The sequence below is a fragment of the Canis aureus genome, chromosome 17 (genome assembly GCF_053574225.1).
Source record: "Canis aureus isolate CA01 chromosome 17, VMU_Caureus_v.1.0, whole genome shotgun sequence".
In the NCBI taxonomy this organism is placed as follows: Eukaryota; Metazoa; Chordata; class Mammalia; order Carnivora; family Canidae; genus Canis; species Canis aureus.
In genome coordinates this window covers 52096222-52112194 of record NC_135627.1, presented here as the reverse complement: position 1 = coordinate 52112194, position 15973 = coordinate 52096222, and the positions used below count along the sequence as shown (strand labels likewise).

The 15973-nt window shown below is 39.0% G+C and overlaps 1 protein-coding gene across 11 annotated transcripts in view; it reads left to right on the top strand.

Moving 5' to 3' along the window:
• Positions 1–15973, top strand: part of MTRF1 (mitochondrial translation release factor 1) — a 55274-nt gene that overhangs the window by 10267 nt on the left and 29034 nt on the right. For all 11 annotated transcript variants that reach the window (XR_013355912.1, XR_013355911.1, XR_013355910.1 and 8 more), the window contains exon 6: positions 9748–9920. Coding sequence is in view for 8 of the 11 variants with exons in the window: in XM_077855505.1 (XP_077711631.1) it covers positions 9748–9920 (173 nt within the window). In the remaining 3 variants the exon portion in view is untranslated. The remainder of the gene's footprint in view (positions 1–9747; positions 9921–15973) is intronic.

The window sequence follows — 15973 nt, the reverse complement described above, 5'->3', positions numbered from 1 at the left end:
TCTATCTTATATTATTGTAATGTTGACGTTAAAAATATCTTCCCCCAGGGCTCCCAAGTGGTTCAGTCTGTTAAGCAACCGACTCTTGATTTCGGCTCAGGTCCTGATCCCAGGGTCTTGAGATCAAACTCTGCCTCAGGCTTTGCACTCAGTAGGGAGTCTGCTTCTCTTCCTTTCCCTCTGGCCTTTCCCCTGGACACTCTTGTGCTTAAGCTCTCTCTCTCTCTTTCTCTTTCTAAAATAAATAAATAGGGATGCCTGGGTGGCTCAGCAGTTGAGTATCTGCCTTCAGCCCAGGTCATGATCCTGGAGTCCCAGGATCCAGTCCCACATCGGGCTCCCTTCATGGAGCCTGCTTCTCCTTCTTTTTGTGTCTCTGCCCCTCTCTCTCTCTGTGTCTCTCATGAATAAATAAATAAAATCTTATTAAAAATAAAAAATAAATAAACAAATAAGTAAATCTTTAAAAAAACTTTTCCCTATTTCATATTATCTCATAAAAATTTTTCTCACGTTTTTATTCTCTTGACTTGTTTATTTCATTGCCCTTATTAGCTTTTTTTTCTACTTTTCCTTTTAGCATCATGTTTGAGTTCTCTGACTTTGCATCTACTGTCCTTTTTTTTTTGATGTGTTTAATTTTTATGGAAATGCAGAAAAAGCTAATCATTTGTCTTTATTTTTAAGACACCACTCTAGTTGGGCTGATAAAAACTTACACAATATAAATAACAGCAAACAGTACAAGTCCTTAAACTTTTTTAAAAAATATTTATTTATTTATTTGGGAGAGGGAGAGAGAATAGGCAGGGTGAGGGACAGAGGGAGAGGGAGAGGGAGAATCCCAAGCAGACTCCCTGCTGAGTGTGGAGCCTGACACAGGGCTTGATCCCAGGACCCTGAGATCATGACCTGGGCTGAAATCAACAGTCGGACGCTCAATTGACTGAGCCACTCAGGTGCCCCTAGTCATTAAACTTTTAAATACTCAATTATTTTAAATCATAACATCTGATAGGAATTCTTCCCCCCCCCCCCATTCTTTTAAGCCATATGAAAATTCTTATTGTCTTGGCTATGCATTGATACCCAATCATAAAGTGATAAAAGTGGGGAAGGAGGATTAAAGTAAGTTAAATAATAGAGGAAAATAAAAACCAGTAGCTAGAAATAAATAAGTTATGCTTGGTACAGATTTTAAATATAGTCAGTGGTCAGGAAAGGTGAATTGAGAGCAGAGAGAACAACCAGAGCAAGCACGTGGTGGTGGGAAAGATCACGGTGTATGTGTATGTGTGTGCATGTGTGTAGAACAGTGAGGAAACCAGTTTACCCGGAGCATATTTGTAATGGGGAGACATAGTAAAAGGTGAAAGACTGGGTGCCTGAGTGGCTCAGTCATCTTAGCGTCTGCCTTCAGCTCAGGTCTTGATCCCAGGGTCCTGGGATGGAGGCCCCCATCTGGCTCCCTACTCAGTGTGGAAGCTGCTTCTCCTTCTCCCTCTGCTCCTCTCCCCTGCTCATGCTGTCTCTCTCAAATAAATAAATAAAATCTTTGGAAAGACTGATACAATCTGGAGAGAAGCTAGAGTATGTGATGGGAAGACATAGGAAATGAGTGCGAGGGGGTAGAATCTGAACAGCCTTGAAAGCTGAACAGGCCTTGATTGTTGGGGCTAGAGAGCTGTTGAAGATTCTATCAGTAAGCATATGATTTGGAGGCACCTAGGTAGTGTAGTTGGTTAAGCATCCAACTCTTTATTTTAGCTCAGGTCATGATCTCAGGGTTGTAAAATTGAGACCTACATTAGGCTTGCACTCAGTGCAGAGTCTGCTTAAGACTCTCTCCCTCTAGCCCCCTCCCCCTGCTCTCACTTACTCTCAAATGAATGAATGAATGAATGAATGAACGAATAAATAAATAAATGTGGATTTTAAGGGAAAAGAGGGGAACTGAAAAACTGGGAAAAACTAGAGAGGGAGACAAACCATGAAAGACTTCTAACTCTGGGAAGCAAACAAAGGGTTGTGGAAGGGGAGGTGGGCGGGAGGATGGGGTAACTGGGTGACGGTGATGAGCCCTGAGGAGGGTACTTGATGGGGTGAGGACTGGGATATTACACTATATGTTGGCAAATTGAATTTAAGGTTTTAAAATGTAAAAAAAAAAAAAAAAAAAAAAAATTAAAAATTAAGCACGTGGTTTGATAAATATATATCTTGAGATTATTTATACAGCAGTGTGCAGGAAGGATCAAGAGGCTAGATTTAAGGCAAACTGTAGAGAGGTTATTAGGGCAACTCAGGTGTAACTAAGGCTTAGACCTGGCAGTAGACATGTGACAGACCTTCAAAGGAAGAACAGACAATAGAGGGGCTAGTGCTTGCCACTGTGTCCCTGCGTGCAGTGTAGATGAATTGATCTTCCCAGCCATCTGAGATGGGTAATATGAATTGCATTTTAAAGATCAAGAGCTAGGCTCAGACCAGTAAGTAACCAATCCAAGATCACACGTAAGTAATGGCATACTTAAGTTTGCCAAATCCAGAGCCACACTACATCCCAGTAAATTATTCTGACACAAACAAGATGAGCCACAGAGATTCTAATCTTCTGAGCCATAAAAACTGCAATATTCATTCAAGTTTGAAACCTGAACCTATTTGGGAAAAATAATGATAAGTTGGTTTTGAATTATTATTAAGTCTGTGGTTATGTGAACACCCATCTAGAAATATCCAGTAAATGCTGAAGTTGTATAGGCAGAGCTTTGGTGAGAGCACAGAATCAAGGAGAGAGATTCGATAGCTGTTGGCACAGAGGTAATGCTTGACGCTGAGAGAATATGTAAGGAAAAGTCTATGGAGAGGGAACATCCGGGGCACCAAACCTTTGGGAATGGTCGCATTTAGAAAGATTGACTAGTTGGCAAAAGAAATAGAGGGATCAGATAAACAGAAATAGGATCAGGACAGTGTAATGTTATGGAAGCTAGAGATGAGAGCGTTTCAAGGAGAATATAATCAAGAACGGCAGCATTTTGGGGCATCTGGCTAGCTCAGTTGGTGGAGAACGTGACTCTTGATCTCAGGGTTATAGGTTTGAGCCCCACGTTGGGTATAGAGATTACTTAAAAAATAAAAATAAAATCTTTAGAAACAGCAGCATAATAAAAGAGAATAGTACAGATGTCAGCAGTGACTTCTCATATATATATTTTGAATTCAGTTTTTAAGAATGAAAGATGAACTCAGTAATTAACAGGAAGAGAGATTCTGTTCCAGGGATATAGAGCAACTTAAACAATCCCTAGACCATGGGTAGGAAACCTTTTAGATTCACACAGCACTAAAAGCTAAGGTTGAAAAGAAACATCCTTTCATGCAAATATTCATGCACCAAGTGACTTAAAGCCTTGTGGTTTTGTGATTGTAGGTACAGTACTCAATCATTCCACGAATAGTCCAGCTAGGTGATTACGATAGTTTTTGTGGAAGTGGTGGAGGGTGATAGCTCTGGATATGTAGTGTGGGTCTGACACTGTGTTACTGTGTTATTCTGTATATTTGATAAATCGAAACATCTTCCAAGTTAAAAGAATTCTATGAAATACTATAATTATGTTTTGTTATTCTCTGCTTGCCAGTTAAATTCGGGGAAAGGTCACTTAGAGTAATGTGATGGTTAATTTTATGTGTCCAGAAGACATACTTTTTACCACAACGGTGAGGAATAAATGTGTAAGGGGGAGCCCTGGCATCCTCGACGAGCTCTGTAATTGCTCTTCTTTGTAGGCCAGACTTTACAGTAGGAAGTCTGGGAACTGAATTGGAAAACCTAAATGCAATGGGAATAATTGGATTTCAGGGTGGAAGGGGTCAAGTGGTAGTATTCACCAGCCAAAGGTGAGGTGCGTGTGGGTGCTGTAATGACACCAGAGTCAAAGCAGCAATCAGAGTAGTATGACTTGTGCAGGCCTATGGCATTGGCTAGTTAATCGTGGTATCCTTGGAAGTAAAATAGAGAGAAAGCCTAGTAAGTTTTTACTTGATCTGCATGAGCAGAAAAGTTCAAGATCAAACGAACAGAAATGTAACTTTAGTCATAAAAATGAGTCATGGCCCCTCAATCAGCCCTCAGACTTGGGCCAGTTTATAGGCCCAAACCCCTTGAATAAAGGGGAGGTTGGGTCCCCTTGAGGAAGGACCTCAGTATATTGCCAGATATTTATACTGTTAAGCTCTCTCCCAAAAGGGATCTGTGGCCTTTTCCCAGGGTAACTGTGCCTTGGAGAAATGGAAATAACCAGGTTTTACAGGGACTACTGGACACTGGTTCTGAACTGATACTAATTCCCAGAGACCCAAAACATCTCTGTGACCATCAGTTAGAGAAGGGGCTTGTGGAGGTCAGGTGGTCCAGAGAGTTTTAGCTCACGTCCCTCTCATCGTGACCCAGTGGTGGTTTCCTTAGTTCTGTAAACATAATTGGAACAGATGTACTCAGCAGCTGGCAAAGTCCCCATGTTATTTTCCTGACCTGTGAAGTGAGGATTATTATGGTGGGAAAGGCCAAGCAGAAGCTCCTAGAACTGCCTCTACCTAGGAAAATAGTAAACCTGGAGAGATGGCAGAGATAAATGCCACCATCTAGGACTTGAAGGATACAAGATTAGTGATTCCTACCACATCTCCTTTGTTTATTTAGCCTATAAAGAAGGTAGATGGATCTCAGTGAATGACAGTGGGTTATTATTAGCTTAACCAACCAGGGATTCTAATTATAGCTGCTGTACAGATGTGGTTTCATTGCTTGAGCAAATTCATATCCCCTGGTAGCTGGTATGCAGTTGTTGATCTCACAGATGCTTTTTTTTTCTTCCATACCTGTCAATAAACAATTTCATTTTTCGTATCATCTGACCCCTAAATGTTTGTCTGCTTCTTTATCTGGTATTCAGGAGATTAACAGTAATCTGTTCTGCTGGAGGAAGACCAGCTGTGTTGGACTTATTAAGAGACAGAAAGTCAATCTCTGATAAGTTACTTTCCTAAGGCATTTTTTAGAGTCATGTAAAACTATCCCAATTTTTGTCCACCATGTTGACTTTATTATTTTTTTTCTCAAAGATTGATTTATTTGAGAGAGAGAGAACGAGTACATGTGAGTGAGAGGAAGGGCAGAAGGAGGGGGGAAGACTCCCCCATGAGCTCAGAGCCTGACACAGGGCTCAGTCTCACGACCCATAAGATCATGACCTGAGCCAAAACCAAGAGTCAGACACTCAACCTACTGAGCCACCTAGGTGCCCCCACCATGCTGACTTTAGGAACATGGTGGGTTAGATCTGACATCATAGCACTGAGTCTTCATTAGAAGCATATGAGGAATATGGCAAGCAACAGTGGCAGCATAAATAACTTGAGGAAATGAAGTTTGAGTTAAGGATTTTATAAGCAGCAAAACTGACTTATGAGTATAAGGGTACAAACTTATCATATGCAAAAATTCACTTTTTCCCATGATCCCTTTCTGAGAAATCTATTAGAAAACAAACCTTTAGACAGCTAAAATATGAAGTATCACCATAAGGAGTAGAGGTGAGCATGAAATATGTGGCTACCTGTGGAACTAGGTCTATTTGAAGGCTAAAAAGGAAAGAATACAGTATGTACGAACTCTAAGATCTGATCGTATAGATAGAGTACAACCATTTGAAAAATGGAGGAAGGGGATCCCTGGGTGGCGCAGCGGTTTGGCGCCTGCCTTTGGCCCAGGGCGCGATCCTGGAGACCCGGGATCGAATCCCACATCGGGCTCCCGGTGCATGGAGCCTGCTTCTCCTTCTGCCTATGTCTCTGCCTCTCTCTCTCTGTGACTATCATAAATAAATAAAAATTTAAAAAAAAAGAAAAAAAGAAAAATGGAGGAAGAATGTATGCAAAAGGAAGAGCATATGCAAAAAAAGTCTTAATTTTTTCATAATCATGTTGTGGCAGACCTAGTATTATTATTCTGAGACTCTTTAGGTGCACTGTGGGATAAAATAGATGAGTAGTTATGAGATACTCCAATAGTAATATCTTCTCTGTCATTGAGAACCAAGATTCTTGGTATGGAAGACAAGAGTGACAGAGAAGAGGCTGTCATCTTGAATTTACACTGGAAATATCAAATGTCAAGAACTGCAAATGGTCTGAGATTTTACCCTGCTTTCAGGCTAACAAGTTAGCATGCCATAGTTTCAGGGGTCAGATATGGAGGACAGTTTATTACTCATAGCAGCAGTAACCAGAATATCAGCATTTTTGTGCTGGTTTCATGAGCCCCAGGTTCTACAAGGCAACTTGAAGGCCAGATGATACCTGCCTATGCAGTAGGTTTTATTGGAACTCTGAGCTTAGGGATCTCAAGTCTTTTTTTTTTTTTTTTTAGGAAAAAAATTTTTTAAAAAAATTTAGGAGAGCATGCACAAGCAGGGAAGGGGCAGAGGGAGAGAAAGAGAGAGAATCTCAAGCAGACTCCGCACTGAGCTTGGAGCCCATTGCAGGGCCCGATCTCACAACCTTGAGATCATGACCTGAACTGAAACCAAGAGTTGAACACTTAACCGGCTGAGTCACCCAGGTGCCCCTTGAATCTTCTTAAAGTAAGCATGCTTACCGATTGCTCTAGAAGGAGACGCTCTCTTTATCTTCTAAGGCCATAAGCAAACAATTCCTTTGTCATGGAGGAAGATGTACTTCCAAAGCTGTTCAATATACAAACTCTCTTTAAAATATATTCTGGAACAAGAAGGCAGACAGAGCCTTATTTGGAAGATGTGCAGAAATGCAAGAAACTGATAGAGTTTTCTCCCAACATCAGTATGAACTCATGAGGTATTTCCTATCTGTCCTCCTCAAAGGCCTGGAAACAATGACCAATCAAGTAGTGATGAGCATCCCTAGTGCCCAAATACTAAAAATTTTGAAGTATTGGGGTGCCTGGATGGCTCAGTCAGTTAAGCATTCCACATTTGATTCAACTCAGATCATGATCAAGCCCTGTGAAGGGGTATGGAGCCTGCTTAAGATTCTCTCTCTTCCTCTCTCTCTGCCCCTCCCTCTACTCCTCTCCCTCTTTCTCTCAAAAAAAAAAAAAAATATATATATATATATATATTATTTTTCTCGGAAAGGAATCAAGGCTTCTTGGAGAGCTCACTGATTCCAGGTCTGGGGCAAGAAAAGTTCAGGATAATCCTGGAACATTTCATTATACCATAACAAGCATGTAAAAAAGAACTCAGAAATTAACTTGAAGAGGCTCCTGCTGGCCAAAGATGGACAAGTTGAGCTTCAATAATAATAAACGCAATAGATTTATTTATTTATTTATTTATTTATTTATTTATTTATTTATTTATTTATTTAAAAATATTTTATTTATTTATTCATGAGAGACACACAGAGAGAGAGACAGAGACACAGGCAGAGGGAGAAGCAGGCTTCATGCAGGGAGCTCGACGTGGGACTCGATCCCGGGACTCCAGGATCATGCCCTGGGCCAAAGGCAGGCGCCAAACCACTGAGCCACCCAGGGATCCCTAATTGCAATAGATTTAAATGTGTTCAACATTTTCAAATCCTTGAATTAATAATGATAGTTTAAAAATAATTAGTCATCTTCAGATGATTAAAGTAACCCTTATTTATTATATTACAAAATACATACATTGGTAAAATTGTAAAGGAACAGAATCATACATTTATCCTGCCTTTCCTATATAACTCTGGCACAGGGTAATCACCTAGTAGACAAGAGGAAATGTGTCTTTATAAGTGTATTTTAGCTAATAATAAGTGACAAAGAAATTACAGAGTTAGACTATCACTATTTTATAACCCCCATGATGCATTAAACATCAAAGGCTGCCAAAACCATAAAAAGACAGAAAACAGGGCAGCCTGGGTGGCTCAGCGGTTTAGCACTGCCTTTAGCCCAGGGCGTGACCCTGGAGACCTGGGATCAAGTCCCACATGGGCTCCCTGCATGGAGCCTGCTTCTCCCTCTGCCTGTGTCTCTCCCTCTCTCTCTCTCTCTCTCTCTGTGTGTGTGCTCATGAATAAATAAAAAAAATAAAAAATAAAAGAAAGAAAGAAAACAGTCATTATGTGCCTCCTATAGTCTTGCCAAGGAGCTCAAGCTGGTGTCTGATCTGGTCTCTGGATCCATCTGCCAGATTGTAGCTGGTACAGAGGACAGAAAAAGTTGAATTAATTGTACCAAGAGTTTGCAGTCTGCAAATTCATACTGTGGGAAATTTTACAAGTCAACAGTCCAGGTTTCTCACAAGAGAATTTGTAGGCAACAACAACCAAAAATGGATGGTGAATGTATAGATTAAGGGACACCTGTGTGGCTCAGCAGTTAAGCGTCTGCCTTCGGCCTAGGGCATGATCCCGGGATCGAGTCCCACATCAGGCTTCCTGCATGAAGCCTGCTTCTCCCTCTGCCTGTGTCTCTACCTCTCTCTGTGTTTGTCATAATAAATAAATAAAATCTTTTTAAAAATGTATAGATTAAGAGATTTAAGAAACATTAAACTTTACAGGGCACCTGGTTGACTCAGTTGGAAGTGCATGTGACTCTTGGTTTTGGGGTCATGAGTTCAAGCCTCACATGGGGTATAGAAATTACTAAAAAATAAATAAACTTTAAAAGAAGGACGTCAAACTTTTTTAAATGGATGAGACTAAACTAGCACGTTTAGGTAATAAAATTATAGTAAAGGAGTAAAAGGATCATAGTTACTCATGAGAAGGGATTGTAACTGTGAAGGGGCACATGGAGAACTTTTGAGTGACTGGCAGAGTTCTTGATCTTGTGGTCATTAAACCACTTAAATCACCATTCAGGTGATTTTTTTTAATGTCCATATAATATTTTATAATTAAAAGGTTTTTTTAAAAACATACTTGATAAGAAGACACTAGCCTAGGGACGCCAGGTGGCTCAGCGGTTGAGCGTCAGCCTTTGGCTTAGGGCATGATCCTGGGGTCCCAGGATCAAATCCCACATCCAGCTCCCTCCATGAAGCCTGCTTCTCCCTCTGTCTGTGTCTCTGCCTCTGTGTGTGTGTGTGTCTCTCATGAATAAATAAATAAAATCTTTAAAGATAATAATGATAAAGGATCAGATAGCAAATATTTAAAAAAAAGAGAGAGAGAGACCAGTCTAGGTATTAAGATTGTTTTGTGCTCATCTTCACATTCTACAGATAAGCAAGAACTAAATTTCCATAGATTCTTGAAAACTTGGGAGGACCTATAGAATTACCCATCACTATTAAATTGTCATGTTATTGAGCATTCTTTTATATGCACCGTATAGCCTAAGTTTATGTTGGGTAGTTCAATGTAGAAAATGGCCTACTATATATTTTTTTGGAAGTATTTTTATAAAAGTAAAAATTGGTGATTACAGAAGATTTAGAAACGAAAAAAGTATAAAAAGTAAAATAAAATAACGTTGTTATTGTATTCCCTAGAGATAAGCATAAATAATGTTTGGTTTAATATTTTAAACCAAAAATATTTCCTTTATATTTAAATACATTGACATTGGAAAAATACAGTTTTGTACCTACTTTATGTTCTCATTTTTGTCTCTCTATTTGCACTCAGGCCTGAGATTAAAGGCATTTAAGATCCAGATCCCTTTCAAAGTAGAATTTATTAACATTTTGGACTCTATGTTTCTAGGTGGACTGCATCATGCAGCTGCCCGAATTTCTGGTGACAATGTCTACAAGCATCTGAAGTATGAAGGTGGGGTTCACCGAGTCCAGCGAATCCCTGAGGTGGGCCTGTCAGCACGGATGCAGCGCATTCACACAGGAACCATGTCGGTTATTGTCCTCCCACAACCAGATGAGGTAACCTCACCCAGAGGCATTGAAAACTTACTCTGACTTAATGGGTTTTGTGCTGAGAAAGCTTAGCTTCTAGCAAACTGTGATTTTCGGGGTTACATGTTAAACTTTGCAGTCTCTATTGGGAAATCCTTAACTCTTCCCCAGATGAAGTTGTCCTCCTTATGCCTAAGATGTTTTGTTTTGTTTATTTAAATAGAAGACAATTCTCTTCAAAAAACAGAATTCGCGAAGGTTTTTAAATGTTGTTGCTTAAGTTTCATTTTAAGAAAAATATGATTTCCACAGATAATATGTTGAGATCAGTGATACAGGGTCTATATCTTATTAGTTGAATACAGCTGTATTGCCTATATTTTTTTCCCTGACTTTTAAAAATTTTATTTTAAACATACAGAAAATTGAAAGAATACCACAATAAAAACTTTCATAACCTTCACCTACGGTCAACACCTGTTTACATTTTGCCACATTTACAGAATTCCTATATGTATGTGTGCATATACATTTTTTTAAACTATATTATTTATATAATATAGCAGACACTGTGAGACTTTATCCCTAAATCTTCAACTTAACATCTCCTCTAAGAATAGAACATTCTTCTACCTAAAACAATACTATTATCTGTCCATTGATTGATGAACGGATAAAGAGGCTGTGTATATACATGATGGAATACTATTGAGCCATCAAAAAGAATGGAATCTTGCCATTTGCAATGACATGGATGGAGCTGGAGAGTATTAAGCTAAGCAAAATAAGTCAGAGAAAGACCATCTGATCTCACTCATAAATGGAATTTAAGAAACAAAACAGATAAACATGGGGAGAAAAAAGAAAGAGGCAAACCGTAAAAGAAACTCTTAATTGTAGAGAACAAACAGGTTGCTGGAGGGGACATGGTGGGGGGGTTGCTAAATGGGTGATGAGCATTAAGGAAGGCACTTGTTGGGATGAGCACTGGGTGTTGTATATAGGTGATGTAGATTAAATTCTACTACTGAAACTAGTATTGCACTATGTTAACTGGAAATTAAAACTTAAAACATAAATAAGTAAAATGGATATAATACCTCCAACTCCATAATTTTTCTTTTTCTTTTTCTTTTTTTTTTTTTTAGGAGGAGGGAAGGGCAGAGGGAGAGATGGAGAGAGAATCTTAAGCAGGGCCCCACACCCAACACAGAACCCAATGCAGGGCTTGATCTCACGATGCTGAGAGAGATCAGGACCTGAGCAGAAATCAACAGTTAGATACTTAACCTAGTGAGCCACCCAGGTGCCCCAACCCCATAATTCTTCTGTAGGGATTAAATGAGAAACTAAGGGTTATGTACCCTTAGATTGGAGACCAATAGATTGGAGACCTTTGTATAATATCAATAATAATGAAACATTACTTGAAAAAATACCGTATCTGTGAAAATCAACCATAATTCTGTAAATTGTCTAGGAAAACCTCCTGTAGTCTGTCAACTCACAGAATACTTCTCCAGTCTGTGTCAAGTTTTTTCTCCCACCAAGCAATTTCTTCAATTCTCTGTGGACACCAAGTGGGTGTTTTATAATTCAATTCATTTCTGACACTATCTACTAGGGAATAGCATCAAACCCCACAGGCTAAGAGCTTGGTCCCACAAGATTTCCTCCCTTCCCACTTTAGAGGCCAATTGAAGTCCAGGTTGTCACCTGTGCTTCTGACCAAGTGGCCATGAACTGAGAGGTTTCCACCATCCCCTCCTTGAGCTCTGTAATTTACTAAAGTGGCTCATAAAACTCAGTTACTACAAAAAATGGTTTATTACAAAAGATACAATTCAGGAATAGCCAGATGGAAGAGATAAATCAAGCAAAATACACAGGAGGTAGAGCTTCCATACCCTCTCTAGGTGCACCACCTTCCCAGCACCTCCACATGTTCATCAGCCTGAAAGACCTTTGAACTCTGCAGTCTTGGGATTTTCATGAAGGCTTCCATACATAGGCATGATTGAGGAAATCATTGAGCATTCAGGATTTATTTGACATCCAGCCCTTTATCCTTCCCTGGAAGTTGGCGTGGGGAGGGGGATGGAGCTAAAACTTTCAATCCTCTCATCCCATGGTTGGTTCCCCTGGCAATCAGCCCCCCTTGTGTAGTTATCTAGGGACTTTCCAAAAATCACCTCTTATTAACATAAACTCAAAAAGGGGTTTGTTATGAATAACAAAATACCTTTATCTCTCTTATCATAGGAAATTCCAAGGGTTTTAGGAGTTCCGTGTAGTTATTTTATAGCTTTTGTTTTTTAAATCGGGATCCCATCAAGTTTCACACATTTTTATTCATTGTTATTTATCTTTAAGTCTAGAACAGTCTCCCAACTTCTTTTTTTCTTTTTAAGATTTTATTTATCTATTTATTTGAGAGAGAGAGCACAGGTGTGCCTGTGGGGAGGAGCAGAGGAAGAGGGATAGCCACACTCTGCATGAGCATGAAGCCCCATGCAGGGCTTGATCCCATGACCCTGAGGTCATGACCTGAGCTGAAATCCAGTGTTGGGCGCTCAGCTGACTAAGCCACCCAGGCACCCTGCAGCCTTTTTTAAAAATATATATTTATTTATTTATTTTTAAAGATTGTATTTATTCGTGAGAGACACAGAGGGAGAGGCAGAGACCCAGGCAGAGGGAGCAGCAGGCTCCTCGAGGGGAGCCGGATGTGGGACTCAATCCCAGGACTCTGGGACCGTGCCCTGAGCCAAAGGCAGACATTCATCCCACTGAGCCACCCAGGTGTCCCCCGCCCTTTTTTTTTTTTTTTTTTTTTTTAATGACACTAGTATTTTGAAGAATCTGGAGCCTTTGTCTTATAGAGTGTCCCACATTCTGAATTTATTTCCTCTTGGTACTCTTTAACTTGTTCCTTTATCCCATTGCATTCAGGTCATACATTCTGAGCAAGAATACCTTATAGGTATAACTATATTCCTGTTGCATCTTATTAGAAGGCATATAATATCAGATTGACTTCTGGTGAAGATTAGTTTCCATGTGGTGACCACAAAACTATCTCCATTGTAGAAGTGTATTTTTCTCTTGACGGTTATTGAGTAATGTCTAGGTACACATAGCCTATTTCTAACAACTTTTCATCATGATCTTAATATCCATTAGTTAGATCATTTTTGCCTGAATCAGTTATTTTGTTTGGCGTGAAAGAAGGCGATTTTTCTGTCATTTCTTCTACATTTATTAACTGGCATTTTTTTCTGTCCAGAACTTTCCTCCCTATTACCTTCTCACCTCCTTCCTTCTTGCTTGCTTTTTCTTTTATTTTACCTCATCATAAACTCAATATTGTTCATCTATTGACCTCATAGATACACACATTTTTTTAAATTATGTGAGTTATAATCACTTGTTTTTGATGTTCAAATTTGTCCCTGATTTGACTACCTTTATAGGGTAGTCCCTTTTGAAATGACCCCATCAGTTTATGAGCATATCCTTGCTTTCTGGTATAATTAGATATCCTAACCCACCTTTTGCCTTTCGGCCTCAGACTTGAGGTCAGATCACATTTCTTTGAGTGAGAAATGTACCCAGAAATCAAGATCTAGGTTCTAGGTGTGCTCATTATTACTAAAGTGTGCTTATATTTAGATTCTTCAGTGGACAGAGCTAGGAGATACATATGATTTTAAATCACTTTTGAAATTATTGTTACTATCAACTCAAATTTAACATTACAGGGAGGGCAGCCCAGGTGGCTCAGCGGTTTAGCACTGCCTTCAGCCCAGGGTGTGATCCTGGAGACCCAGGATCGCATCCCACGTCGGGCTCCTTGCATGGAGCCTGCTTCTCCCTCTGCCTGTGTCTGTGCCTCTCTCTCTGTGTCTCTCATGAATAAATAAATAAAATCTTTAAAAAAAAAATTACAGGGAGTTTTTCTCCCCTCCCTATCTTGTATTTTTTATTTATATCTCTGCCCACTTAGAGTAGAAATTTTATTTCTTAATCACATTAATATATTTACTTTTTTTCCTTATTATATAGCATATATAAAATTGTTTTTAAATTACTTAGTAGGGACACCTGGGGGCTCATAGGTTGAGCATCTGCCTTTGGCCCAGGTGATCCTGGAATCGAGTCCCGCATCAGGCTCCCCATAGGGAGCCTGCTTCTCCCTCTGCCTATGTCTCTGCCTCTCTGTGTCTCTCATGAATAAATAAATAAATAAAATATTTTAAAAAATAAATTAATAAAATAATAAAATAAAATAAATAAAATAATAAACTACTGAGTAATGTTTAAGATTTCTGTCCTTAGAATATGGTTCACCAAGAAAGGCGTAGTCAGAGCACAATGTTCAAAGACCATCTGAAATAGTGTTTTTCTATGTGGTTATGATAGCATTATGGTAAATATTTTGATTCATATGTTCCTTTTCCTATTGAATATTAGGATTTGATTTTTCTTTCCTCTTTTACCTAATTTCATTTTTGGTGTATTAAGCATTTACGTTGTTGGGAAATCAAAACCATAGAGTTGTCTTGCTTCCTTCTTTATACTTCCACCATTCTCACTCATCCCCTTATTTTCTTTATATTCTTGAAAATTAAACTCATGTAGTAGTTTCATTTTCATAAAAGAGCAAAGTCTTATTCTCTTGACATTTAAAGTTCTCTGTATATTATTAAGTCACTGGTTCTTTGTTCAGGATTTCCCAATAGTCATTAGGTAATTTCTATAACATTTGGGGGAGAATATGACATAGAATATGCATATATTTGCTATATAACTATTTCATATACTGTAACTGCAAAAAATGGGAAATTATTCTTCATCCCTTTAGTGTTTATTGAAATTTTGAGGTAGCCAACACTGGCATATTTTAACAAAAGCTGCATAATCTTTTTCTTCACAGTATAGTACTCATTTAGAGGAAACAAAAGAATAACCAGGTTGTATATTAGATTCAAAAACTGTTATTACTGTGCTTTATAAAGAGTCACACTTGCTGTCATTCATACAAGTGAATGGTAAATGTGAAATAAGATGTTAATTCTCCCCTGAAAAACAGTGTATTTTGTAACTATTTTTTTGTGTGTGGGTAACAAGTTACCACAAGCATAGGGTTTTAAAACAATAAGAATTTATTCTCTCACAGTTCTAGAGGTCAGGAGTCCACTCAAGGAATTGCCAGAGCTGTGCTCCCCACAAAGCTTCGGGGAGAGAATATTCCCCTATCTCTCCTAGTTTCCAGGTGTTCTTTGGCTTGAAGCTGTATGACTCTGAATGCATGTGTTCCTCTCCTCTTCTTTCTCCTCCGGCTGTCTGAGGACACTTCTCATTGGATTTAGTGCCTCACTGAGTAATCCAGGATGATCTCATCTTTTTTTCTTTTTTTTTTAATATTGTATTTACTTATTTATGTAACAGAAAGAGAGTGAGCACAAGCAGGAGGAATAGCAAGCAAAGGTATAGGGAGAAGCAGGCTTCCCACCAAGCAGGGAGCTCAATCCCAGGACCCCAGATCATGACCCAAGGTGAAGGTAGACGCTTAACTGACTGAGCCACCCAGGCACCCCCAGGATGATCTCACCTTAACTCAATTACAGCTGCAAAAGCTCTTTTTCCAAATGAAGTTCTAGTGGTTAGAACATGAAAAGATCTTTTTCCAAATGAGGTTCTAGTGGTTAGAACATGAACATATCTTTTTGGACGCCTCCATTCAGTCCGTAGATCAGTGCGTGCATGCATGCACACGCGCGCACACACACACACACACACACATACACACACAGTAGATTCTCATTGTTCATGGTGCTTATGTTCTGTAAAGTCTCAGAAAACACGGATTTAGCAAATATTGAACCATCATTTCCCCCAGAGGATATATATGTGTGCATGTATATACATTTATACCTATATATATGTTCCTATATCTATGTATATTACATAAATAATCTTAAAAATAATCCATCCAAATAAATAAATAATAAAATTTAAAAACTGCAAAATGTAGTCCATCCTGGTAGATTCTGTTTTTCTTTATTTTACAAAAAGAC